The 27,212-nt window shown below is 40.8% G+C and overlaps 1 protein-coding gene across 1 annotated transcript in view; it reads right to left on the minus strand.

Annotated features, from left to right (window-relative positions):
• Positions 1–18,004: 18,004 nt before the first annotated feature.
• Positions 18,005–27,212, minus strand: part of TNR (tenascin R) — a 107,991-nt gene continuing 98,783 nt past the window's right edge. The window contains 2 exon segments of the mRNA XM_036757525.1: positions 18,005–19,976; positions 21,164–21,327. Of these exon segments, the coding sequence (XP_036613420.1) occupies positions 19,857–19,976; positions 21,164–21,327 (284 nt within the window). The 3' untranslated portion in view covers positions 18,005–19,856.

A 27,212-nucleotide genomic window follows, 5' to 3' on the forward strand; every position in this document is an offset into this window, starting at 1 on the left:
ATCTCTGATCAATTCAATTCATTGTTCAGAACCCTTCCATGGCTCTGATGCTTACAGAACAAAGTCCAATCTCCTTATCCTACCATTCAAGGCCTTCCAAAATCTAATTTCAATTGACCTTTCCAGCCTTATTTCACATGGTTCCCTTTCATGACTGAAATACTCATTGGGGACCTCAGGATTGAGGGCCAAGAGGAACGAGAGCAGCCCAAATAGAAACGAAGCTGCTCTGGTTTCTCTGAAATGAAGAAGGACTCTGTGAATCCCCCTCCACTTACAACATATGTGATGTCATGGTGAAACAGTCTGTAGATTAGAATGAGCTTTCAGATAATTTTCCCAAATACTTTAGCTTAGGAAGGGAAATTTTGCTTTGCCTAAACAAATGAATGAATAAGAAATTAAAGAAGCCAACAGAAAGGCAAATAAATAGATAAAATTGTTGTTGTTGAGTTGTTTTTCAGTTGGAATGGACTTTTCACCACTCCATTTGGGATATTCTTCGCAAAGATACTAGAGTGGTTTGCCATTGCCTTCCCTAGCTCATTTTACAGATGAGGAAACTGAGGCAAACAGGGTTAAATCACTTGCCCAGGGTCACACAGCTAGTCTGAGGCCAGATTTGAACTGAGGAAGATGAGTCTTCCTGACTCTAGGCCCCACACTCTATCCACTGAGCCGCCTAACTGCCAGATAGATAAATAGATAGATAAACCAAACAATTTTGCATTGATCTGTCCATTTCTCAGAATCCCCTGTCAAAGTAATAAGAACTCGGTCTGAGCAGCTCCACTCCTCAGTTCCCTTCAGACACAGATGTTCTCTTTTCATTGAGTTTATGGGAAAAAGACAGCTAGAAGACCTGGGGTTTCTTTTCCTTCTATTCTCTGCTTTCCTTTGGGCTCACCCTGATTTCTTGTAGGCTTTGAGCCCAGGTTTATTTTTGTTATTCAGTCTAAAATGGTTCCTTTGGTGCCTGAAGGAGTCAATCAATCTCTAAGCACCTGTAGCCTGCAAAATCAGCTACCACTTTGGTTTCCAAGAAGGGCTTTTCTTGGTCTTTGTGGGTCTCTACTGTAAGGACAGAATTACTTTGGGCAGGAAAACCACAGTTAAATCATTCTTGAGGTGTTTGGAACATTCTTGGGCACCTGGCGCAGCCCATGTGACATTGCAAAAGTGAAAACAAACTTACTTGATGAACCATAAATCTGCCTACACCACCTGTTGTGACAGTCAGGTGGGAAGGAGGTAGGGTGTGAGTTTGTGATGGTTTCTGTTCCTTTTCTTTAAAAAAAAAATCAGATCAGAGGTTGAACATGCAGCTTCCAGATGACCCCTATGTTTCATTGTAGCTCTAAGGTTCTAAGCTATTTTTGCAGGGCCTGGTGGGCAGCTCTTGGGGTTTCCACCACCTGCTGCTGCCTACGCCTTTGTGGTCCAAGTCAAACAGTAGGCCCTTTGTCCCTTCTCATTTCTCTCCCTCTCATCCTCCTTAGCACCCCTGGCTTGTTTCAAGAATGACCTCAAATACCACTTCCTACAGGAGGCCATTGCTGGTCCCAGCAGATGCCAAAGCTTTCTCCTCAAAAGTTACCTTTCATCTGTTTACTATGTATCTTGTATTTTACCATCTATTTACACGCCACCCCCTCCATTAGAATGTAAGTGCCTTGAGGGCAGGAATTGTCTTTGCTTCTCTTTGTATCCCCTGTGCTTAGCACGCACCTTATAAATGCATAATAAGTGCTTGTTAATTGACCGATTACTACAAATTGTGCCCATAGGATCACAGCTCTAAAACTGGAAAGGACCTTAGAGGGCCATCACATCCAACCCACCCATTTTAGCAATGGCGAATCGAAGGACCCCCTGAGAGATTTAGACTTGCCCACGGTCATACAGATCTAGGAGGGTCAAAAGGCCGTTAGGTCAACCCTGTTGTAAGAGTATTGAGTGAGGATGGTTGGGAGGTGGTAGAGTGTTTGTAGGAGAGGTCGTGAGGGAGAGGAAGGGAGCAATTTTCTTCTTCCTCATGGACAGCTTGTCTTTTGTTTTGTTGCTTGTGAGAAGAGGTCCCAGGGGACCAAGAGGTGTGGTATGAGCTAAGTTCCTTTTTCTATCTGTGAAAGTAAGGCTGGTAAGTACAGAAAAAACAAACCAACAAATCAAATCAAAACCAACCCCCGCCCAAACCCCAAACAAGGAAACCTGACAGGCCCCCAACAACGATGCAGGGTTCTCACAACGGAAATGCTTTTCCCCTTGTAGTCCTATTGAAGTCAACGGTGGTCCTTCTACCTCCTCCCTCACCCCAGGTGAAATATGCCTTAGGTTAGACTAGAGTTCTTGGAGAGGCTCTGGAATCTGGGCTTGGGGCAGGGTACCCTCTGGACCTGATCTACCCTACTGGGGCTGGACTAGAACCAGACTGCAGTTAATTATACTAATAATATTTAGACAACACTTTAAGGTTTACAAATCGCTTTACAATCATCTCACTTGATCCACTACAATCCTATGATGTAAGTGTTATTATTATCCCCATTCTGCAGATGAGAAAACTGAGCCAAACAGAGATTAAAGTGACTTGGCCAAAGTCACACGGCTACTAAGAATCTGAGGCTGAATTTGAACTGACTCCAGGCCAACCATTCTCTTCACCATGCCACTTAGCTGTCACTTATTAAACGCAACACTTGACATATCTCATTAGATCACCATGACAACCCTATTAGGTAGATTCTATTATTAGAGAATATTGGGAAAATTGAGGCTGAGAGGGGCTATGTGACCTACCATCAACAGCCAGTAAGTATCTAAGGCAGGATTTGAACTCAGGACTTCCTGACGGTCGATATTCTCTATTCATTGCACTGCCCTGCAGTTTCACACTTGTACCACCTAGCTGTTCTTGGAAGTATATGTGTTTGTGTCTTTAATGTTGGGAGGCTGAGTAGTGGGATGAAGTTCAATTTGTGCTGCTTTAATTGGCTCATGGATTTTTCACAAACCTTGGTTCCTTTTCCCAGCTCAGTTCCCTCTCTAGCTTCACCCAGAAGGCTTAAATATGAGGTTGGCTCTAGGCAAAATATTTCAAGATCCACAAAATTTAATTTCGCTATTCATTTTTTTCTTTTCTTGTCCCTTCTCCCTCTTTTCTTCAGGCATGTATTTTTTATTTTTAAAATTTATTTAAATTTGTTTTTTTTTAAGTATTTCAAAGGATTACCACCTTACCTTCACTTTTGGAATGGAATTTAGAAATCCAAGGAGGGGGAAGCAAAAATCTAGAGAGCTAAAAGATTTGTCTAAGGTCATGTAACTCCCAGGTACCTCTCAAGTATTACCTTCGGTCTATAGCACTTTATCTAATATGCTGCCCCTTGTGGTATGGAAGTTAGGGAGTCTTCTCCAAAGGGAATTCCTCCTTCATTTGGACTTTGACCAGAAAATCCTCCAAGAAAGTAGCAAAGATCTTTGATGAGTGTGTGTTCGCTATTTTCTGCCTCTCTATATTTGTAGAGGATTGTCGAAAGTTATTTCCGCAGTTGTCTCAAGGAATCTTATATGAGATTGTACAAACCTTACATAATCTTAGAACTCTCCTTAGGCTTTGCTGGGCTTCCCAACTTTTCATCAGCATGATTCCCAACCACTTCATAGAGAACACGGGGCATAGAAGGGTTAGAATCAGAATGTGGCTCTACTGCTGTGGATGAGGATATAGATCGCTACAGAAATTCTGGCAGATTTTCACATTTGCCATCTGTTTCATTTCACATCTACTTTTTGTCTTCTTCTGGGTTTCATCCTTCAGTTGTCTTTATATCATTTAGCTCAGTGGGATCTCACCCAAAGCTTTCTACAGGCTAATTTTCTATTCCTTTTCTTTTTGTTGTTTTGTGAAATGACGATCTATTATCTTTCTCTGTCATGTTTTGTAAATGAGCTTATTTTGTAAAATGAACTTTCCCATGGCTTTTGTGTCTTTTTGCTTGACAAAGAAATTGTCCAGCATTTGCTGCCTGAGGCCATTTCTGGAATCTTCCTCATTGTGATTCTTTTATTTCTTTTTACATTGGATAAACTTTTATTCTTTGCTGATTATCACATTCTACACACAGTAGTTGTTCCAAATTTTATCTTCTCTCCTTAAGCTTCCTATATCACACACACACACACACACACACACACACACACATACACACACACACACATATACCCTTCTAGCTCTCAGTGGACAGTAATGCTCCTTCTATTTTAATGCAAAAAGAGAAGCCAGTACTCTCTCCATTCTACTACCAGCTGTCTTTGTGTGGAGACTGTATAATAGGTCCTCATCACTTCTTGTTTGGACTTTTACAAAAGCCTTTTAATTAGACTCTTGGCTTCTGGTCTCTATTCCAATCCATTCTTCACATAGCTGCCAAAATAGTAATTTTCCTATTTTACCATGTCACTACCCTTCTAAAAATCCTTTAGAGGCTCCATCTTATCTATAAGATAAAATATAAATGTCATAGTCTAGAACTCTTCTGTCTGGATTCCAATGATTTTTCCAGGTTTATTTTGATTTGTAGCCCAATTAGATTCTAAGGAACCGTAACATAATCCTCAGTCTCACAACCAAGTCAGGTCCCAGAGATTCTCTGAGGTCATTGGCTTGGGTCACTATTAATGTCCTTTCTCTTTCCTCCTACCTCCTTCCAAAATATTATAGTTGAGAATCATTGGGTCAGCCAGCCTTAAGTAGTTTTTAGAAAGGTGTAGTTACTAAGGTGGTATAGCAAGAATATTTGGTATAAAACATCCTCCCAAAAGTCTACAACACACTGTTCCACAAGTACATATGTAATCCAGGGGGAAGTGGGCTCAAGCTTAGAAAGCATGTATACCAAAAGGGGAACTCACAACTCCTGGTCACTGGAATTCCTCTCATTTGTGGGGTGCTTAAGGCATTTCTCTTAAGTATAGTCAATCTACATCCGTGTGTCCTTGGTTTCTCAGATCAGTCGGTCTGAGTTTGTGGATGGTGTATTGATGGGAAGATGGAAAATCCATCAAAATCATATGGAAGCTTCAAAACTCACTGGGGCAAAGGAGTGGGGAGAAGGAGACCCAGATTGTAGCTAGAGCTGAGGCCTCTCCTTCCCCCCCTAAGCATTTTCTTCTTAGAGATGTTAGCTCTAAATGTTTGAGTAAATCTGGTTCTAACTTGCTTATTCATTTATAGGTGATCCCCGAGGTGTGGCTGAGTTACCTCCTCTCCAAACACAATTTTTGGGCAATATTAGCCCAGTTTGATGGATGTTTTTTGAACTTAGTCTAAAGCCATTGGTTGATTGGGATGTGTTCATACTTAGTTATAGTATCAAGCCTAAAATACTGGGATGGTTTTGAAAAACAGTTACAAAAACCATTCTCATCCCCATATTCTATATTCCAACCCAATTAGCCTAAGCATTGTTACTTAATATTATCCTTCATTCTCTTGAATCACTGCCTCCAGGCAGGACATCCTCAATGCCTCCCTCTACATCTTCACTATTTAAATTCTTCTCTTCCTTTAGGTATTTTCTGTTCACCTGCTTCCTCTTTCTAGGAATGCCCCCCCAATTCCTTTAATTGAAAGTCACCTTTCTGAACTCAAATTTTCTCATAATATTTTGGTGTGGTCTCTCCTTCGATGTTACCCTATTTTTACCTTATGCCATCCTTCTTTGTATACGTGCCGTGTCTCCCTTGTTAGACCATAAACCTTTTAAGAGCAGGGACTGTCAGTTTGCATCTTTGTTCCCAGGGCCTTGCATCCAGTAGTCATGTTATAAATACATGTTGAATTGAACTTAAAGGTACTATCCCTGGAGGAAGGAGCCCTAGTAACATTATGCCCCTTGAGAAGGCTTTTTTAGTTATGTGAAGTGACCTTTCACTCAGTGTTTCAAATGTGCCCCATTATTATTTACCTTAAGACATGGCATGCAATATCCTAACTTCTTGATCTATTTCAGCTTATATTTTTCCATGATTTGCAATGCCAGTCATGAGGCAGCTAGGTGGCACAGTAGATAGAGTGCTGGGCTAGGAGACACGAAGACCTGAGTTAAAATCCCACCTCAGAATCCTTACTAGCTGTATGACCCTGGGCAAGTCATTTAACCCTTTTCTTGCCTCAGTTTCCTCTAAAATATAGGTATAAAAACAGCACCAACCTCAAAGGGTTGTTATGAGGTTCAAATGAGATAATATTTATAAAAAAATGCCACATGCTATATATAATGCTATTTTATTATTATTAACCTTTTAGTATTAATGGAATCAATTACTGTTATTATTAATAATTTAATAGCAATAATATTAACACTACACTATGATATTATTAGTTTATTATTAATCATTAATAGTATTATTAACCTATGAGTATTAACCTCTTTCTTCCATCCCATCCCTAATACCTCACAAAAAATGGCTAGCATTAAAGATTTACAAAGAAATATATCTACTATCTTGTTTGATCCTAATAATGACCCTAAGAGCTAGGTACTATTATTTGCCTCATTTTTTACTGATGAAGAAACTGGGACGGGTTAAGTGGCTTGCCTGGAGTCACAGAGCTAGTTAAGTTTCTGAGGCAGGATTTGAACTCAGGCCTTCCTGAATCCAAGCTCAGCCCTCTCTCCACTATGCCACCTAGCCATCTTCTGAAATGAGGGATTTTGCTTATTACATTTTTAGAAACTTTAATGTGAGGGTTCCAATGGGTGTAACAAGGGAATAGAAAGTGGAAAGGGTAAGATCAATGGGAGAGTAAAATAAGAAAACAAGAAAGAGTAAATCTCTTGGGGGCAGGGACAATATCACAATGAAGCTGAACAAAAGGGGGTTACCCTTTTTTGATTGGTAGGGAAAAATCAAGACTCTTAAGATCCTAAGTGAGTTTTTCAAAGTCATAGAACTAATCAGTGACAACTTAGACATCTTTGCCTTTCTAGAGATAGCGCAGCACCTTCTAGGTTTAAAATGCTCAGCAAACCATGATCAGTAATTGTGCTAATGTTGATAAGTACAGAAGTAAGGAAAAGGGTGAGTTTGCTTCTGGTAACACAGCCAAGTGACAATGATTTTGGACTTTTGTTCATAAAATTAGAAAGATGTCTAATTCTTATTTCTCTTATATCCTTACAACCTTGAGGATCTTCCCTTCCCAGATTGATGTTTTTTTTTGAGTAAGTGAGAGAGACCTTTTTTTTTTTTTTTGCCTGACTTCTTATCTAGCTTTAAGAGAGCGATCTACAGTTGTCTTGCTCTATATCTGGCCACTGGACCCAGATGACTCCAGAGAAAAAAGTGAGGCTGGTGACCTTGTACAGCCCTCCCTCACTTAAACCCAGTTCACTTGCATGTCATGACACCTCCTTCCTGATGTCATGGTCCTCTTTGAGAACGAAGGACAAACAACAATCCTTATTTCACGGATGAGGAACCTGAGGCTCTGAGAGGTTGACTTGTTCACGGTCAGCCAGGTGACCTTGGGGCAGAGCTGAGATTTGAACCAAGGTCTTCTTACCTAATGTAATAGGCTGCATCCAATTTCAAGCTGCCACATAACAGTAGTATCCTATTACTGATTGGCAGTAGAAATCACTGTTTGAATCTGTGACTGGTCATTATGGGTCACCTATTTATAGCAATCTCAGCAAAGAGATGGGCACTTTGTTTAGATTTTTTTCGGTAGTTGCACTGACTACTAATGCTGGGAACATTTTTCTTGCTTAATAAACCACTTTTAATTTTACCCGCGGTGGTTCTTGGCTCCCACAATGCAGCAACAATTAAATCTGTGTTCAGATGGCTTGTAAATGCACCCAGAGGTGTTATGCAGTGGGCAAACTACACAGACATAAGTAAGAACAGAAAGTTAGCATTTAGCTATCTCAAGGATAAACAATATTCACCGAGGTTCTCTTTTAACACTATGAAATCTCTTAGATTCTCCACTTTTATTGAGAGAATTGCTTCTGCTCCTGGAGCTATGCTTGGCTTTGACAGGCCAACTTTGAACTAATCCTGCTTGTTTTGGGGGAGGGGGAGAGCCCGCTGTATGTCACCACGTGTGTTTCCTCTCCCCCAACCCTGCCAAATTTCATGCAGTGTAACTCAAGCCTCCCTTAATCCTATCCAAGCATTCTCCTTCCATTTGTTATAGGGACTAATTAGAACTGGCTTCCTAGATTGGCTCACCCAAATCAGGTCCAAGGAATGTGACTGATTTGTTAAAGTTTCCCTCTTTGGATGCCTTGGAAATTGGTTCATTTGGGAAAGGGTGTGAAGCAGAGGGCTTGAGAAGGCAAGAAAGACCAAGTGTTCCTCTCTGCTCCTTTTTTGGGGGAGGGTAACATCCTTTCTTGTAACAGCTGTTCCTTTTCCTTTCTTCCTCTGCATGCTTCCACAGTGTTAAGAGATCTGGGAGGGCCCAAGAATAATAAATTCCTCATTTGTGGTTTATTAACAACTGCGCCTTCCTCCCGGCCATCCATCCATTTCTCTTCCTTAACAAGAGGCAGTGACAGCAAAATCTGGTCCTCTTAATTTTGGGTTCTAGGATATCTTGCCTGTTGAGAGCTTTGTCTACCACTCTTTCCTCATGCTGGCCGTTGAGAACCCATGATGATCTGGCATCTATGTTTCTTTTTGGTCTTAAGCTTTGTTCTCCCTATCCTTTTCTTGAGATGATTAATTTTTGGTTGGAGTATAAATAGCCCTCTTGGAGGTTAAGGTGAGTATTGTGGCATGGTGGATCAATTCTGTCCTTAAGGACATCTTCAGTCATGCCATCCATACTTGCCTTACTCTAGCCATCATCCCTGTTCCCTCCTCACATGAGGACTGCCTCTGCTCCTGGAGCTATCTTGGGCTTTAGTGGTCCAGCTTTGGTCTTATCTTGCTTGGTTGGGGTAGTGGAGACTCCCCTGCTCATTGAGACATCTTCAGCCATGCCACCACATGCCTTGCTCTCACCTTTTCAATTCCCTAACTACCTTTTACATATTATCTTCCTTCATTAGAAGGTGAGTTCCTTGAGGGTAGAGACAATTTAGTTGCTTTCACTTGTATCCTCAGAGCTTAAAATAATGCCTGTTCACATAATTTGCAGTTAGTACTCAGCGAATGCTCTCTCCTTTCTGTCTATGTTTCTCTTTCTCCCTGTGTCTGTCTGTCTGTTTCTCTGTACACAGAGAGGTAAAATTTCCTACAAAAGTTTCCCAAGGGAAACATTTAAGTTTGAAAAACAAACAGATCTATGAGGAGAGAAAAAAAAATAGGTTTTTACATGTTAGAGAGGGGAAAGATGTTCTCCAGTTTTCACATGGGGTTGGGGGCTTTAGGTCTAAGGTTCACATAGTGAGCTTGCTGTGAGAAACCAGTGGACCTGGAATCCATGATCTAAGGCTTTGGCCCCAGCGGGTCAATGCTAAAGCAAGGCAACAAAACTCAGCTCCAAGGAGAAAGCATTATTCAGTGGAAAATCATTGGCTGTGATGTAAGAGATCTTGGGTTCAAATTTCTTCTGTAACAATATCTGTGTGACCTTGGGAGAGTCACTTAACCTCACTGTCCCTCAGTTCCTCATCTGTAACATGAAGGTTTTTGGATTAGATGACCCCTAAATTCTTTAACTCCAGGACTCTCCTTTGAACCAAAGCAAAGGAAGTTGGGTAGGTAAAAGTATTCTCTGTCATTACCGATAGATGGCACTCGAATCCTGGAGATCAGTTTACTGCTGGATCTGGGGAATAAGGGAGAATGTGTGCGGTAAAGTGTCAGCCTGCACTATGAGACCTACTTAAAGTCAACAGTTTAGCTGATAGTGGGAGGGACAGCTTGATCATCAGTGTGGGTAAAGCTGATAGATTAAAAAAAACTATCAACAAAATTCCAAAGAAAATGACCCCCAAAGTGCAGAAATAAAGTTGGTCACAAATGTAATGGATGAGTGGGGGTGGGGCAAAGAAGAACAATGGCAAAGCCAGGGGAAAAACAGATTGAAGATTCATACAGAATGAATTTTGGCAGGAGGAAATTATAAGTCAAAAACAAGAGGTGAGACACCGAACAGAGAGGCAACACGGAGAGATCACTTGGCCCCGATGTGGGTCAAACACAAATAGGAGAAGACTGCCCATCCTTCCCCCTCTAATCCAGAAGACACAAATCAGTCCTTCAGAATCTTTTATTAACGTATAGAAAATGCATTAAAAAAGGAACTATACAGAGGCTAAGAGCAATCAGGACTAAAAATACTAGTTAACAATGGTTAACAAGCGTAGATCCCATTCTCTGAGCTACATTTCCATGGAAGGGTTGGGAGGCTGGTTTTTCTTTTCCTCCTTTTTTGTTCTCATTTTTTATTTTATTTTAGTTCATCAAAATATCCATTGATCTGAGGAGTCCACATCTCCTCCTCTTCCTTGTTCCTTCCTGCCCTTCTTTCTTTTAAGTAAAGACTGTCTCAGCATACTGTAGCTACAAAGTCAGTAAGTTGTTTTGGTTATTGTTTGTTTCTTGAAAAGGATGATAAAAGTTAAAACCCTAAACTCAAAAGTGAAGGATTCTGGGGCTCTGGTGTCTTGATGTTTATCTTCCTGGGACAGTAAAGTAAAGGACAGTATAGGTTTTGATTGCCCTGAATTCAGAGCAAATGACTCCTTCCCAGATATAACACCATGCTTGAGGCCTCTGGGTTTTGCAAGCCATTTGAGAATAAGGTAGTAGAATTCATGGGTGTGAATGACATAACGTGGGAGCTTAAAGGCTAAGTAGAGAACTCACCACTACATTTTGAATCCTATATTCCTAAGAATGGTCTGTTATCTAAGACTGGGCTTGATTGGGGGGAGGAGGAGGGTATGGCTCCAGGAAAGGGAGAGCTAAGGGGAGTAGGGGGAGGGAAGAGGTAAAGTATGACATGATTTCTCTAGTTAGACTTTATACTGAAAAAATAGAGTCTTTCAATGGCATGATTGGTACAGAGGTAGCCCTAGTTTTTACTCTCCATCACACTCCTTTGGGAGATTTAAAAAAATATTTTTTATAGTTTATAAAGGGCAAAGGGATATGATCTTTCATAGCCCATCCTCACTGTTCCCAAAGTAGGCCCACATAAGCTGAGGATGAAGATAATCATACCACTTCTGAGCTGGACCTGCCCCACCAAGAGCATCAGTGAAAAGAATTAAGTGAGAGATGAAAGGAAAGAGAACTCTTGCCTAAAAGAATTAAGAAAACTTCCCCATGGTCTGCATTCCCCATTAGTGCTCCACTTCTTTAAGTGGGAAGTCCTTTTTCTGGGGGCAAGATAGGCGGTTAATTATCTAAGAGGACAGAGGAGATGATTTCTGTATCTAATCCCTCTCAGTTCTCCATGATTCTCTGCCCCTCTCCCCTGACCCTACCCTTACCACGTGTGGACTTGGACATTTTCTTAATACTTAGGAGTGATTGTCAGGGTCTACAAAAGTTACTGGTGAGAACAGACCCCCAGGCTTACTGGTGGAGACAGAGTAGAAGGTTCTTTGAGATGACATTGGGAGATGTTAAGATGGTGGCCATTTGATTCAATTGATGCCAAGAGAATATATTCTTTGCTTTGGAAAAGGCTGATTTGGGAGTTAGAGAATCTGTTCCTTACTCTATCACTATATGGGCATCGGACAAGTAATTTTCCTTCTCTGGACTTTGTTTTCCTCATCTGTAGAATGGAGGGGGTTGACCCACATTAACTGATTTCTCTAATTTTGTTTCCAGTCATAAAGTCCTATGAATCCATGGATTTTTATAAAGAATCTCTAGACCTCTATGGTTTTCCTATCAGATATTTCTAAAATAGTGAAACACAAGTAGACATTTCTGAGAAAACGAAAATGGCGAAGTCATGTCAAAGATTGACTCTGGGAGCTACTGAGTCAGTGATTTGCTGGTGTTAATCATTTATTTGTTGGATGTGCATGTGGATCTCTGGAGCTATTTAAGGATTCTCAGATATCTTGTGTGTGTATTTCTTTTCCTCAAAAATAGCCATCTACTGAAACTCCTATATGACTGTAATTTTTCTTTGAACAAGACCTGTGATTTCACTGTGATAGAGAAGTCCTGGAGAGGAAACTCCTTCTGCCTGTGCAGGTCCCTATCCATTCTTCATCTTCTAATCTTTGATAATTGCTTGGAGGGCACAGAGATGTTAAATGCGCTGTCCAGGGTCATACAACCAGTATGGTTTAGAGATGGAGCTTGAACCCCAGACTCCCTGACTCCAAGCTTTTCCCTCTAATCATATTGCCATACTACCTCTTTGTAAACATGAATCCGATCTATTAATAGTAAACCATGGGGGAGAACCCAAGAAAATCTATGTTTAGCATCCACTGGGCTAGAGAGTGAGAGTTAGATTTATCTGAAATGGAAGCCTAGCATGTCATCAGTCAGGCCCAACCTCATGGCCCAAACAATCAAGAACTGTTTCAATTACCTTAAGCAAAGAGAAAGACTTTGTCAAAGGAACAAGAGCAGTGTTATTCAAGAGGTTATGCAATAAGCCACAATAACCTGGGGGAGGTTTTTACGTCTAGAGAGAATATGATGCTGCTCAAAGACTGTGATCTACTCAAGGACATTTGGACAGTTAGATGGGACAGATTTGATGAAGTCGCATGTTGGTTAGGGGTAGGGGAGGGGGGAATTTTAGAGAAGTAGATTGGAAACACTAAAGATAAGAGCTAGGTTTGTGTCTATCAGTAAGGGAAAGATGGGGTACTAGACAAGACTGATTGAGCTTGAAAATAGTTATTTCTTTTAAAATTTCCCCATAGAAAGAAAAATAGAGATGACAAGGCATTCTAAAGTAGGGTCTAGAGAGGAACACTGTGGGTGATTACCTCCACAGCTCTGCCACATGAATTCTGCACAACATTGGACAACCTCCTTTGATTCAGTTTCATCAGATTTAAAGTAAATAGTCTGTGGGACATTAGTATGGCACTTAAGGCTTATTCACTAATTAAAAGAATGAGGAGAGCAATTGATTTAGGATTTTAGGAATCATTTGATCTAACCCCTCATTTTGCAGATGAGGACCAGATAGGTGGAGGGACTTGTCCAAGGTCACACAGCTTATAAGCAGCAGGGCCAGAATTCAAAGTCAGGGTCTCTGATTCCAAATCTGGTATTCCTTCCATTTCTTTTTCTTCTTTCCTTCCTTTTTTCATGTGTGTGTGGGGAGGCTACTGGGGTTAAGTGACTTGCCCATGGTCACACAGCTAGTAAGTGTGAGACCAGATTTGAACTTAGGTCCTCCTGACTCCAGGGCTGGTGCGCTATACGCTGTGCCACCTAGCTGCCCCTTACTCCTCCTATTTCACACCTGAAGGCAAAAGGTGGTGAGCTAGCTGCTGACCCTGTGATTATAAATTCTATGCTCTTGACTCTTCCAGGGAGGGGGAAAGAAGAGCAGTTGATGGATGTATGCCACTAATGCTGCAGAGTAATTTTAATATGTAGATGTCTGTAGAAAGCCAGCTTTGGCTTTACATCTATTCACCAGCTTCTCATCTTTCAACTGTTCTTCAAATGTTTGAAGAACAAAGAAAGACAGAGGGGGAAAAGAGTCATGTAAGCAAATCCAGTGTGGATGAAATTAGAGTGAACCATAGCTATTTCCTGAAATAGCCTACATCAATGTCTTTGCTTGAAGCATGGTGAAGTTTTTCTTCTCTTTGGGGGAGAGTTATTTTTTTTTAAATTTCATTTGTTCTTTGAGCTTGTGTGGGTAAAGCAATGCTAAGACACATCAGTAACTATTGATGGGAATCTCATTTACATCTATATGAGGCTGGATTGTAGAGGAAATAAATGTTGCAGGAAAAAATATAGCTAGAAAGCTAGCCATAGGGCTCTTATAAAGGGGCCATGGAGACCCTACAATGTGAGCAAAATACAATAGTCTTAAATCTCTTCCAGTGCCTAGCATACAGCTCTATCCCGCACCCCCAGCTATGATTTATTTCATTGGTTTGAGGAACTCCTGGTATGAAAACTCCCTCCAAGGATACACATTAACAATTCAACTTTAACTTAAATTCTTAGAGTTTCCTGGGGCACTGAGAGGTGAAGTAACTTGCCTACAGCCATGTATCTAGTGAGCATCAGAGGAAAGCCTTGAACTTAGGTCTCCCTGACTCCTGGGCCAATCATCTATCTTCTATACTATGCTACTTCCCTTTGCACATAATAGGTATTTAATAAATGGTTAATGAATGAATGAATGGAGGCACTGAAATATGTACAAAAGGACCCTTTAATATGGTACTAAATACTTTAAATCATGGCCACCAGAATTCTGTAGTATGGCCATGTAAACCCTACAATATCGCCATAAGGCTCTTCCAGAACCTAGGACAGTTCCTTGCACATAGAATACAGGTTGAAACTACACTTGTGATTGCATTGGTATGGAGAGCTGCCAGGTATGGAAACTGACTCTTTCAGTGCAGGAAGGCCTCTTCTCTGGAACTTACAGTCCTAGAGTTTTCTAGAGCACTGAGGGTTAAGTGACTTGTCCCAGATCACATAGCCAGCACATGTCAAAGACAGGGCTTGAACTCGGGTCTTTCTGATTTTGAGGTCAACTCTATCTACTATACCACACTGCTTTTCTCAGATTCAGCATCCTGGGTACTAAATAAATAAATCAAGTGCTTACTGTTGTTCTAATAAGCAGGGTGCTAGTGATGCAGTAGTGGAAAAAAATCACTGGATTTGGAGTCAGAAGACTTGGTTTCAATGTTTGATCTGTTTCATCTTGGGTAAGACACTTAACCTCTCTTTATCTCAATATCCTCATCTCTAAAACAGGAATAGTAATACTTTCACTAGCCTCCTCCCTGGGATGCTATGTTCAGTCAAATGAGTTATTTGTGAAAGTGTTTATAAGCCTTAAAGCACTACATAGCTATTACCTGTTTTGATAAGCACAAACTTTTCAGCCGTGCTTGCTGATTGTATAGTTCCCCACAGAATACCATAAAATAGTTTTGTCCATGACCTGTGGGTACAATCAGTGTTAAATCCCTAAGAGCAAGAAACTTATTACAATTAATGGCACTATGGGTCATATGAGGTTGGATTTGGGTATTGGGGTATTGGGAACCTTGAGTGAAAAGCAGAAGAATCCCTGGTTCACAGAAGACCAGCTCAATCCCCTGAGATTCTGAAGCTGGTCATGCAGCTCAGTCAAACTAAGGCAAGGAATGGTGGAGGGTCATAGAATGTGAGAGTTGGAGAAGATCTGAGAGATCATTAAATCTAGTTCCAACACTTAAGAGGTGAAGAAAAAGGGTTTCCATGGGCTTATACAAACTGAGCTGGATTTTTTAGGCTTTGAGGATTCCCTATCAAGTTTCTAAAGAAGCCCCACCAAATGCTGATGGGAAGAAGCCCTTTTTGAGGGTGGGGATAAATCAAAGGGATTGAGAATTAGCAAGGTACCCACAATACATAAACAAACCCCGAAAAGTTCCCTAGTGTGCAGAGGAGCTCATTTTCAGGATGGGAGTTCTGCCTTCTTTCCCCTTTCTATTAGAGGCTAATTAGGGGCTTCTGGTACAATTGACTTCATATCCCAACCATTTTTTTTTCTCACCGTGGTTCCCATGTGTGGGATGTAGAGAACAAAGACAAAGCTGCATTACACAGTGGGAGTGATTGAAACATCTCCATTTTGGAGCAGTTAGCTAAGATCTATCGAAATCCTAAAATAGACCTGGCCCAAAGGGCATGGGTCCTTGTGCATGAAGTCACTGCTCTTTTCATGGACTGGATTTGAAAAAAATGGGACCATGATTAATTGGTTTTGTGTCCAGTGCCATGGAGGTAATTGTTCATGTGGCTTCTGCAAGTTATGCCTGTCTTTCAATAACTATTTTAAATTTGGATAGAACCTGTTAGTTTCCAAGTACAATGGGGGTACCAGAGTTTAAAAGCCCTTCCTACTTGCTTCTTCAGTATGATAGTGGATTGGCTCATAGGATCCTAGATCTAGAGCTAGAAAGGACCTCAGAGGCTAACTAATTCAATCCCCTCATTTTTATAGATAAGAAACTGAGGCCTATGGGGATTCAATGACTCACTTTGTGTGTGTCACTCAGGTAGTATCGGGGGTAGGATTTGAACCCAGGGCTTCTTCATATTAGAGCCAGTGCTCTTTTCACTGTACCATGTAGATTCCTACATCCCTCAGGATATTTCCCTCTTTCTCCATGTCTCAAGCTCTATTTTGTTGCTCCTTATCAAGGAATATTTATTGGCTTTCAAAATCTCTCTCTTTCTAGGTTGGCTGGAATCCAAGCCCCATTATTGCTCTTCAAAGATTCCAATGGATAGCTGGATAAAGCCAGCCTCAACTTGTGACTACATCTAGGTAGCACATCACTCTCAAAGTCTGGAGGAGAAACCCCATTGCTTCTTAGTCTTTGATTTCTCCCCTTGTGCTGTATTTGTTTTTACAGCACTGTCTCTCTACCTGTCATTAGCACCTGTCCGGTCTTGGAATGAGAATATAGCAAATTGGCAACCCTATTTTCCTAACTATTTAGTCTTTATCTGTTTATAAGAAAATTAAGACTCATTTATGTTTATTGATGTGGAGGTTAAATCAGTTCCATAACTCTGTCTCCAAAGTCAGAGTCATGTAATTCTGTAGGGGTTATAGCTGTCACATTGGTAGGTGGCCAAGGCATAATGGCAAAACACTAGTTTGGAGATCTGGGTGAAATCCTCATGTCTATCACTTCCTACCTGTGAGATCTTGAGTCAGTCACATAACCTCTCTTTGCCTCAGTATTTTCATTTGTTAAGGTGAGGGGGTTGGACCACTAAGGTCCACTTCAGCTCTAACATCTGCCAATGTCTTCTATGTCCTTTGTAAACAGTTGGAGTCCCTGGTACTGAGTAGAGCCTGAAGCAGGAGATTAGGGCATTTTAGTGGTTGATGAGCATGTTCTGGGATAAGCATGTGTTTATGAAGGCGGGTGATGAGGTAGTCAGTGTGTTTTACGATGCTATACTAGACATTTATATATTAGCACTGAGGGATAAATGGGAAAGGATGACAAAGTTCTTTAAAGGAAGGTAAACTATGGTCCCATTGTAAAGAATAACATAAGACTTTTGCAATTACTCAAAGGAAAACTATCAAATGATTATAGTGTGGTTCTATTCGTGCTATTTCTACAGCAATCTCGCTAGGTGACTCAATTCAACTGAATAGCAGGATGCTGTTCTTAGGGAACTTTCTAGACTTAAGTCTACATTCCTAACACAAGCTGATTGGGGTAAATAAATCATTTCTTTTCAGTGCTTCAGCCTTGATTCTCACCGCCCAGGCCTATAATGGACATGACCTTAAGAAATATATGAAAGAGTTAAAGTTACTTTGTTTCCTTGCTAATCGACATGACTGGTCACTAGATGGATTCATGCCTTACTTGTCAGGATCTTTCCTGAAGTCCTGTTCTCTGTCTTTGGCTCTGAGATTCACATGTGACTCCTGATTTTTACTTTTTTTTGTAAGGGAAGCATCTTTTAAAATTTTCCAATTCTTCTAAAATGGGTCATCTCTCCTATGCCAATTTCTATCCTGCCAACATCTGTAGTTCTTCCTACTGTTTTGGCCCACATACCAACCAACTTAACAGAACAGGTAGATTGGTATCATGGAATGTACACTATCTTGGGAGTTTTTGGAGACCTGGGTTATAATTCTGGCTCTGTCCCCCAATCAGATATCTAAGCTTTGGAAAATCGTTCAACATCTCTGGGCCTGTTTGCTACTCTATAAAATGAAAGTATTGAACTGGATGACCACTAAAGTCTCTTCCTGAAGAAGCTCTTTTTAAGAAAATGTACATACATATATATGTATGTGTGTATATGTGTATGTATATATATGATGGGTTGTTTGTTCATTTTTTACTAGCTTTCTGTGGAGCCTATGCTGAATTCAAGTTGGAAAGTACTAGCCTCATTTTCAGTACTGGGTGTGCCAAGGTCTTAAGAGGCACGTTAAAGGGGCCCAGGGCTCAGATTGTCACCTCACTGTATCCAAACAACAGTTTTACTTCCCCCTCAAAGAAGACACGTGTTGGGAGACATGCTAGCTAGACCCAAGGGATTGCTGTTCCTTTCTAATGACTTCATGAGCAAATTTTTAGCTCTCAGACTCAAACAGTGAATGTTGGGAAGGGTCCCAAAGTCTCTGATGTAGATCAAGCCCTAGGTGTGCAGAAAATGGAGGTGGTCAATGGACTATCACCATGAACTGAAAAAAGGAGGGAGAGAGCTGGGGAGCTGCACAAAGATCTTAGCAGCTTGTATAGAATGTAGTTGACATCTACTTTTAAAGTAGAAAAAGCTTCCAAAATAGCCACTGTGACTCCCTGTCCTCTTAGGCTTAAAAAAAGAAATCAAATGGTGATGGTGAAGATACAGCATCTAATAAAATGGGAGGTAGGCACAGTTCTCTCCTCTTCACCTTTGGATTTCTAGATGTAATTTACTCTGGCACTTTTCATTTTTCCTATCCTAAGTAAATAATAAAGGAAGGTGGAGGAAAGTTTCTCTTGAGTTCATCGACTAATGGGGTCACTCCATCCCCACCGGGACCAAGAGTCTACCACTGCTACCCCATACTGGTTGATGGAATAGCTGCCTGGTTATTCAGCAGGATTACTTTGACTTTAACTGGTTCACCCATAGTTTAGTGATATTGACTGAATACAAGACTGTGGTAGTGGGCAATTCCTCAAAAAAAAAAAGGATCAAGCATTGAGGAAACACAGGTACATGTTTTCTGTACTTACTCTGAGGAATGGAATCTCCTTATTGGTGGGGATCATATCTTACATTTTTGTTATATTGCCCAGGGCTCACAGCATGGTGCTGAGCATGTAATAGATACTCCATAGAGAATTGTCGATTGGTTGAGTTGAAGGAGAGTTTATAGTGCATTACGATGTGGCCTATGGAATCCAGTATCAGAGATTTTAAGTGTTGCGCATTTCTGAATCAGTGTCTGGGAGTGGGGATGATAAGTAGAGTTGGGAAATGCCATTGTTAGCAGATGAAGGAGAATAGGGGCTCCCTGGAAAGTCTTAAAAGAAAGAGTACCTCTTGGGTAAGAATAATAAGAGGGACAGAAGTGGAGAATTTAGAATCATTTAAAGGGAGCCTAGGTCACTAGAATAGCAAAAGGCCAACACGTTGTTGCCAGAAAAATTACGTTGAAGAGCTGTCTCATCTGTCGGCCTCCTACTTAGGGCATACTGATGTTAACAATTGGCTAATATATCAGCCAGATGGGTTGAGTTGAGGACCTGTTTCAGAGACCATCAATAACCATAACTCTCAGGTTAGGAAGATGAAGGGCATCTTGGAGAGGAGACAAGGGGAGGAGAAGAAACTCCTAACCCATCAAAATAGTAAGGGTTACTGGACTTGTCCCTGGTTTGGTCTTTCACGAACATTTTCTTTTGTCTCCTTTAGTGAGGAGTTGGGGTATGTTTAAATAGGAGGGAGACCTGGGATGAAAGGTCAGGACCTTGAAACTTCATCACCCAGGAGAGTAGAATGCTATGGCCATTATTATCCTCTCTGTACTGTCTTCCCGCTTCATTCCCACTTCCTTTATATACCCTTAGTAGGTTGCAATAGCACATAATTATTATTTCCCCCCCACCTCATTTCATATTATAAAATATAAACAAATGACAGAAAAGGTCGGTTGTTTATGGGCTCTCCTCTTCTCACAGGTGTAGGGACCGTCGTTTCCTTCCAACCATAGGTCGTTGGTTGTAAGGCCGCATCTTCATTTCCACAAAGGGGATGGAGAACTCGTGGCCTTTCCAGTGATACCAGTTGATTCCCTGTTCAGGAGAATGACAAAGGTGTCATATTCTCTCTTTACTCTCTCGTTACTCCTATAAGCCAACCCCTAGCTGGGAGAGATGAGGAATGCTGTGCTTTTAGGAGACACAAAGGGAGAAAGGAGCCCAGTATATGAATTTAGCAGGTTTTGCATTCATATAACATCTGACGGATCTTGCATTCTAGTCAAGTTCCTCATGGGATTCCCATCTTTGCATTTTGAACAGCCATGGAACTATAGGTTTCTGGCCCGAGATGGGGATACTTTATCTTTATTTGCTAGGAGTCACCTTTTTGGCTTTTAGTGCTAGTAACAGGTAGATTTTTCCAAGTGTTATGGGAGTCTGGTGCACCTGCAGATCCGATCATCTTGCTATCATGGTATTGTCATGAGGAAGGCATCAGAAAGCTGCTTCTAGGAGAACCAGGACATGTAAGGAAAGTACCTTGGAGAGACAGTCTGGAGCAAATGGAAATCTTCCATAACTGGTTCCAGGCAGCTAACCTCACATGTTAAAGAGGAAACTTTGAGTTGCTGCAAAGGGATATTCAAAAGGTCCTACCAATTTTGGTTACAATCTCTTTTTCTCAGTGCTCTGTGGGACCTTGGCAACTAATCATGGGAGAGGAGCCTATGACCTTGTGAATCTGGGAGATCCAAGGGGCCTCCTGAACATCCTATTTTTCTAGAGTTTGGGTTTGCTGCCAGCACATGACTTTGATGACAAGTTCAAGTCTCCTTTCCTCTGCATCATACTTCTTCCCTTTCCCCAGGACCTCTTGAACCCTACAGGGTACTAGCTTTCAGGGATGGCTTTACTGGTTGACTCTACCCTACTGAAGATTAGTGTCTCTTGTCAGATCTAATATGAAGTTGAAAACTCTTCCTTCTTACTCCTCTGGCTTCTACTCCTCTATCTTGCTTTCATTCTATTATTTTCACTGTATTTTTGACTTCCTGGAGATGGGATTCCATGTGGTCATTTACAAGGAAAAAAAGGATTCAGAATCATGTGCCCCTGCAAACTACAAGGCAGAGGGACTCCAGACTCTGTTGGTTAAAGGAAAACACCAATATTTAGGTGTTTAGATGGATGAAATGGTTAAACAAATTTAAAAGGGTGATTGCTTTCTAATAAAAAAAACAAACAATAAAATACCCCCTTCTCCCAACATTGGTCCTTACCTGACTGTGCCTGGACTCCCCATACTTTCCATTTAAGTTAGTTCGGTGGCAGTTCTTATACCACCAAGCTCCCTTGTAGGACATAGCACAATTGGTAACAGCGACATCATTGTCTCTGTCCTCAGTGGAGAAGGGTCGCCCTTGGTGATAAGTAAGGGAATCCCCTGCAAAGAAAGAGAAGTGAGATTTAATGGACACTTAGCACTGAAAATGTGTTCTCCTCTCACAAAGAAATTCAACCACTCAAACATTCCCATTTCACAGAGTCCATTAGCTACCCACCGTCTAAGATAGACTCCTTCATCTTACACCCCAGGGCTGACTACTTCAATGCTACTTTCTCCAGCAACCTGGGATCCCTGGCATGCTAGCCTTTCACCCAGGCTACCATGCTGATCTCCAGTACTGGATTGCCTTCATTATACATGTTTTAGCACATATCTATTTAGAGGCAGCTTGGTGTCAGACTTGGGGTCAGGAAGACTTGAGTTCAAATCCTCTCTTAGATACTTAATAGCTGTGTGATCTTGGGGAAGTCACGTAACCTCTCTCAACCTCAGTCTCCTAAGTGGTGATAATAATAGCATTTTCTTACTAGGATTATCATGAGGACAAGATGATAATATTTATAAAGTGTTTTTGCAAGCTTTAAAATGCTATATATAAGTCACTGTTCTATTATTACCTGGCCCATTACAGATTCCTACTGTACAACTTCAGTCTAGTTCTTGTAATTCTTCTTCCTCCTATCTCTAATCCTTTGCTCCTATATTCCCCTGTCAGTAGATGATTCATATCCTGCCTCACAGAGAAGACAGAGAGCATCTGGCATGAGCTGTATTCTCTCCAGCTTTAACAGAGTACTTTCCCTATGTTTTATCTTACACTCATTTCCAGTTCAGTGGAAAAGTTTTCTCTCTTCTCTGATGATCCAAATCCCATCCCTCCTCCTCTAGCACTTGAGTCCTACAATTATACTCTCTGTTTCTAGCATTTTCCATCTTTCCCACTTCAGGGGCTCCTTTATGTTCCTTTATGCTTGGTACAACAAAGATCTATTAAATGTCTACACAGACCTAGTTTTGGGGGATAGATCCAAAGATCAAAATGAAAAGACCATTGTTCTCAAGGAGTTTCCTTTCTACTCAGATGTGGGTGGGTAGAGATAATGTCCAGTAGATAAGGGAGTACAAGGACATTTGAGGAGGGAGGGAGCTCTAATAACTGGGACTAGGGCTGGGAATCAGATAAGACAACTCCTGAGCTGAGCCTTCAGGCTCTAGAGGAGCCTTGTCAGGAAGATGAAGACTGTGCTTGGTGGAGAAGAATGCATCACAGTATGGTGTGTGGCTCTTCCAACTCTACAGAGGTTGGAGATGGGATGCCAAGCACGAGGAATGGCCAGAAGTCCAGTTTCCTAGGAATATAGAGTTAGTGAAGGAAAATAATGTGAGCTGAGACTAGAAAGGTGAGTTGGAACCAGTTTATGGATAGCCTTCATAGCCAAGCTGAGGAGTTTATGTCTTATCCTAGGGGAAATTAAAGGTTTTATGGCAAGTGAGTAGCATAGATCTGACATTTCCACCTTCAAACATGATTAAATGTCCTCTACCTTAAATAATACTAACAAATAACTTTGTCCCCTACAAATAAAAGAGAACTCTTTTTGGGGCTCCTGACAACTTTCCTGGGATTGCTCACATTACTACACTATCGCTCATGGCCCCTTTCTCAGCCAGTCTAGATTTAAGGATCCGAACTGAACTTACTTTTGATCAACTGAGGGCAACATATTCCTTGAATGCAGTCTATGATGAATGCCCCCATTTCCTAACCACTCTTACCCCCTTCTTAACTTTCTGCAATCTGACTTTTATCCTTACCACTCTATAGAAATCAGTGTCATAAAGGCTACTACCAGCTCCTTGCCAAATCCAATGCCATTTTTCTCAATGCCCATTCTCTTTGAACTCTCTCTGGCATTTGTTTACTACCCACCTGCTCTTCCCTGTAAATCTCTCCTTTCTTAGCTTTCATGATATTGCATTTTTCTGACAATCTTCCAATGTCTCTTCTCCCTTTCTGTGTCCTTTGTTAACTTTCTTTTCATCTTCTACCCAAATTTTGTCCTAAGCCCTCTGTTCTATTTCTATAGAGGGCTCCTATAGCTCTGATTCCCATAACTTCAACTAACATTCCTATCTGGATGATCCCCAAATTCATATTGCTAGTTCCAACCATGCACTGGCACTCTAGTCCAACATTTCTCATAGTATATAAGATATATTTCACTTGAATGTTTCCCAATCACCTCACACTCAATATGTCCCAAATAATACTCACCCACCATATCTCCCCTGCCTAAATCGACTCTCCTTTCCAATTCCCTATTTCTGTCAATTTTCCCATCTCCTAGGATTGAAACTTTCGAATCATCTTTAATTTTGCCCTGCCTCCCCCATTCATTGCCTATATCCAATGTCACCAACTGTTGTCATTTCTTCATTTTGAATATTGCCCTGAATCTCCAGTTCCTTTCTACTATACCGTAGGTTCTCGTTGTCTTTTGTTTGCAATAGTTGTCATACCGCTTAACTGTGAACTTTGACAACGCTAGTCTCTTTCACTCCACTTCCTCTTGCAAAATCTTCACAAAGAACACTTTCATCGTGTTCCTCTTGTGTTTCATAACCTACAATAGGTCCTCTATCATTAACTGCATCGAATCCGATTTCTGATGCCTAGCTTTCAAGGTCTTTCTTGAATCTGGTCCCACAAAGGCAACATGATATAAAAGAAAGAGATTTGGAGTTAGAGGACCTGCATCTGAATCTTGGATCTATTATTTATAATGTGCGTGACCTTGGACAAGTCACATTAATTCTCTGGGTCTCAGTTTCCTCATTTACAAAACGATGAATTCTGAAGTTCCTTCTAGGTCTAAACCCTATCTGTGTTGTGTTTATCTAATCCATTTGTAATTATTTATCACTGCTTCCCAGCTCATACAATCTACTTTAGTCAGACAGGTCCCCTGACTATACACACTATATGTCATAATCATTTTTTGGCCTTTACTCATGCTGTTTGCGTCACCTGAAATGCCATTCACAATTCTCTCTGACTCTCTTATCCATCCCATTCATCAGAAACCAGTTCAATGTCCATCTTCTTTGCAAAGACTTCCTCAAATGCCCTGCTTCACATCGATGGTTCCCTTCTCTAGATTTCTAAACTTATAGTCATAAATGCATAATTTAGGACTTGTCTACTTATTTTATCCACATGTTAGGGACAGAATGGAGTCCTTGACAGCTATTGAAATGTCTGCCACAGTCAGCCTGACACCTTTCACCTTCAAATATGTTACAGTGCTTTTTATCTGAATATATATATATATATGTATATATGCTTGTTTGTATACACATATATATATATTATCCCATTTCATGTCCTTAAAAATATCATAAACGCTTTATGGTCATGGACCATGCCTCTTTATTCTTCTTTTGTTAAGTGAGTAGTAGATTGCTAAGTTCATATTAGCATTCAACCAATCTTTGTTGACAAATGGATTTATAATTTTATGTTGGACACCTATTATAGTCCTAGATGAAGACTTAAATTATTTTTAGCCTTGTGCTGAGAAGAATGGTAGGACTGAATGAACTCAGAGTGGAGGGACTAGAAGAGACATTGATAAATAGGGTGAAAACCAGTGAAAATGTTTATAAACCCATAACTGGTAAGAGTCAATCCAAAAATTAGATTGAGCAACAAGTCAAGTTAAATGAGACTGGAGTTGGAGCAAATATTAGATTCTGAAAATTGTAAGAGAGGAAGACAATGAAATCTTCTTGCCTCTAGGTCTTTAGGCTGAAGATAGACAGCCATTTGTCTGGGATTGCCTGAACACAGGCAACAGATCAAGCGACTTTTTTTTTCCTATGAAAGCACCTTCTAGCACAAGGCTAGAAGTAGGAAATTGTCTCTAATAGATCAGACTATAACCAGTAGAAATGGGTTGATAAAAACCGATCATAGCTATCTCTATATGAGATATGAGGAAAAACCAACAGAAAGTCACCTGTGTAGATGAGAAAGTTAGAGACAGACAAGTTAAGTAAAACCAAGAACTGTAAAACTCTGGTTTAAATTAGATTTGTGCATCCCCTCAAATGCTATTTTGAAGAATTGGGAAGGTTTGTGTCCTATTCCTTTCAGAGAAACAAGGACCAGGGATAGTTTATCCATAGGCATAGGATTAATCTTGAGTATTATAAAAAGGGAGTTTAGGTGGCTCCTGGTCATTCCTGGTTTAATCAGCTTCATTTTAAGACCTTAATGATAAAGATGACCTAACAACTGAAAGTAATGTGCTTCAACACCTGAATAGGGATGATCTTACAACTGAGAGTAATGTGGTGGACAGAACACTATAGGACCTGGAGTTCTCAGGCTCATTTGAGTATTGGCTCTCCTCCTTATTGGCAGTGGTGAGTCAATTTACCTCCTTAAGTTTACCTCGAATTTCCCATCTGTAAAATGGGGATAATAATTGGTATCTTGAAAAGAAGTATGGTAGAGTGGAGAGGGGGCTGGCCTTAGAGTCAGGAAAAACTGGGTTCAATTCCTCTATCTGCTCTATTCAAGTAAGTAATGTAACCAAATGCTAGTCACTTAATCTCCCTGCCCCCAGACAACTTTCTATGACTCCAAGTGACAGTGCATTAATGGAAGGAGTTTTCAAACCAAGAATTCCTCAAGTCATAGTCCTAGAATTAAAAAAATTGAATATCTCTATTATATACCTCATAGGGTTGTAGTGAAGCTCTAAAGGTGACACAGGCATCTTGGGAAGTGCCCTATAAATGCAGGTTGTGGTTAATATTATTATCAAAGCTCAGCATGTTGCCTAGTTAAGCAGAAGGGTTTGTGGCAATCTTTCAAGATAGTGTGATTGTCACTGGAAATGATCATTGATACATACACCATGACAAAGGAAATCTCAGCAGGTAAGAGGAGCAAAGAACATAGAGCAGCAAGCGCCATGACTGAAGCTATTTCAGAGTGACTGGAAGAGGGGGGGGGGTCTATGGATTTATGCTAGTGGCTCTCTCATTTATTTAACTCTGTAAAGTTTGCAAAACACCTTTCCATACATTATCTTACTTGATGCTCCTAACAAAAGATTGAGAACAGATCAGAGAGTCTGTTTGGATAAAATTAATGATATAATAACAGGAGCTTAGATCCCTGCTTGGGGTAGCTAGGTGGCACAGTGGATAGAGTTTTGGGCCTGGAGTCAGGAAGACTCCTCTTCCTGAGTTCACCCTGGGCAAGTCACTTAACCCTGTTTGCCTCAGTTTCCTCATCTGAAAAATGAGCTGGAGGAGGAAATGGCAAACCACTCCAATATCTTTGCCAAGAAAACCCCAAATGGGGTCATGAAGGGTCAGATATGACTGAAAAATGACTAAATAACAACAAAAGAGGTCCACTTAGCAGAAATATTACCAAAAACCTAGGTAGAGAAATTGGCATGCATGTACCTCAGGCAAAGGAGTGAAAACAGAAGTGAAATGTGAATATAAAGTGAGCCCATTGCACTCAGTGATGTGCCTGGCTCACAGTGAGGGCCTAGGTAATTCTCCTTGATTGACTGATTTATTTGCCTCCCTGACCTGGGGAGCTTAATTTGTACCAGTAGGACTTCTCCAAGAACAGGGGCCCCGACATACATCACCACTTATTTGGAATGAAGCCTCTATAGTCACATGTCACGTCACTAGGAAACTTCCATCCAGATAATTGTTCATTATGATAAAGGATGAGGAGCCATTTATTGAGTAAGCTGAATGATAGAAATATTATCTTGAATTCGCATGGAACTTTTTGCTTTATAAAGCACTTCTACCTATGTCATTTCATTTTATCTTTGTGACTTTTTGAGGTTAGGTGGGTACCGTCTCCTCCATTTTATAGATAAGAAAACTGAGGCACAATGATGTTAAGAGGCTTGTTCAAGGCCACATAGCTAGTTAGGGAC

The sequence above is a fragment of the Trichosurus vulpecula genome, chromosome 4 (assembly GCF_011100635.1).
Source record: "Trichosurus vulpecula isolate mTriVul1 chromosome 4, mTriVul1.pri, whole genome shotgun sequence".
In the NCBI taxonomy this organism is placed as follows: domain Eukaryota; kingdom Metazoa; phylum Chordata; class Mammalia; order Diprotodontia; family Phalangeridae; genus Trichosurus; species Trichosurus vulpecula.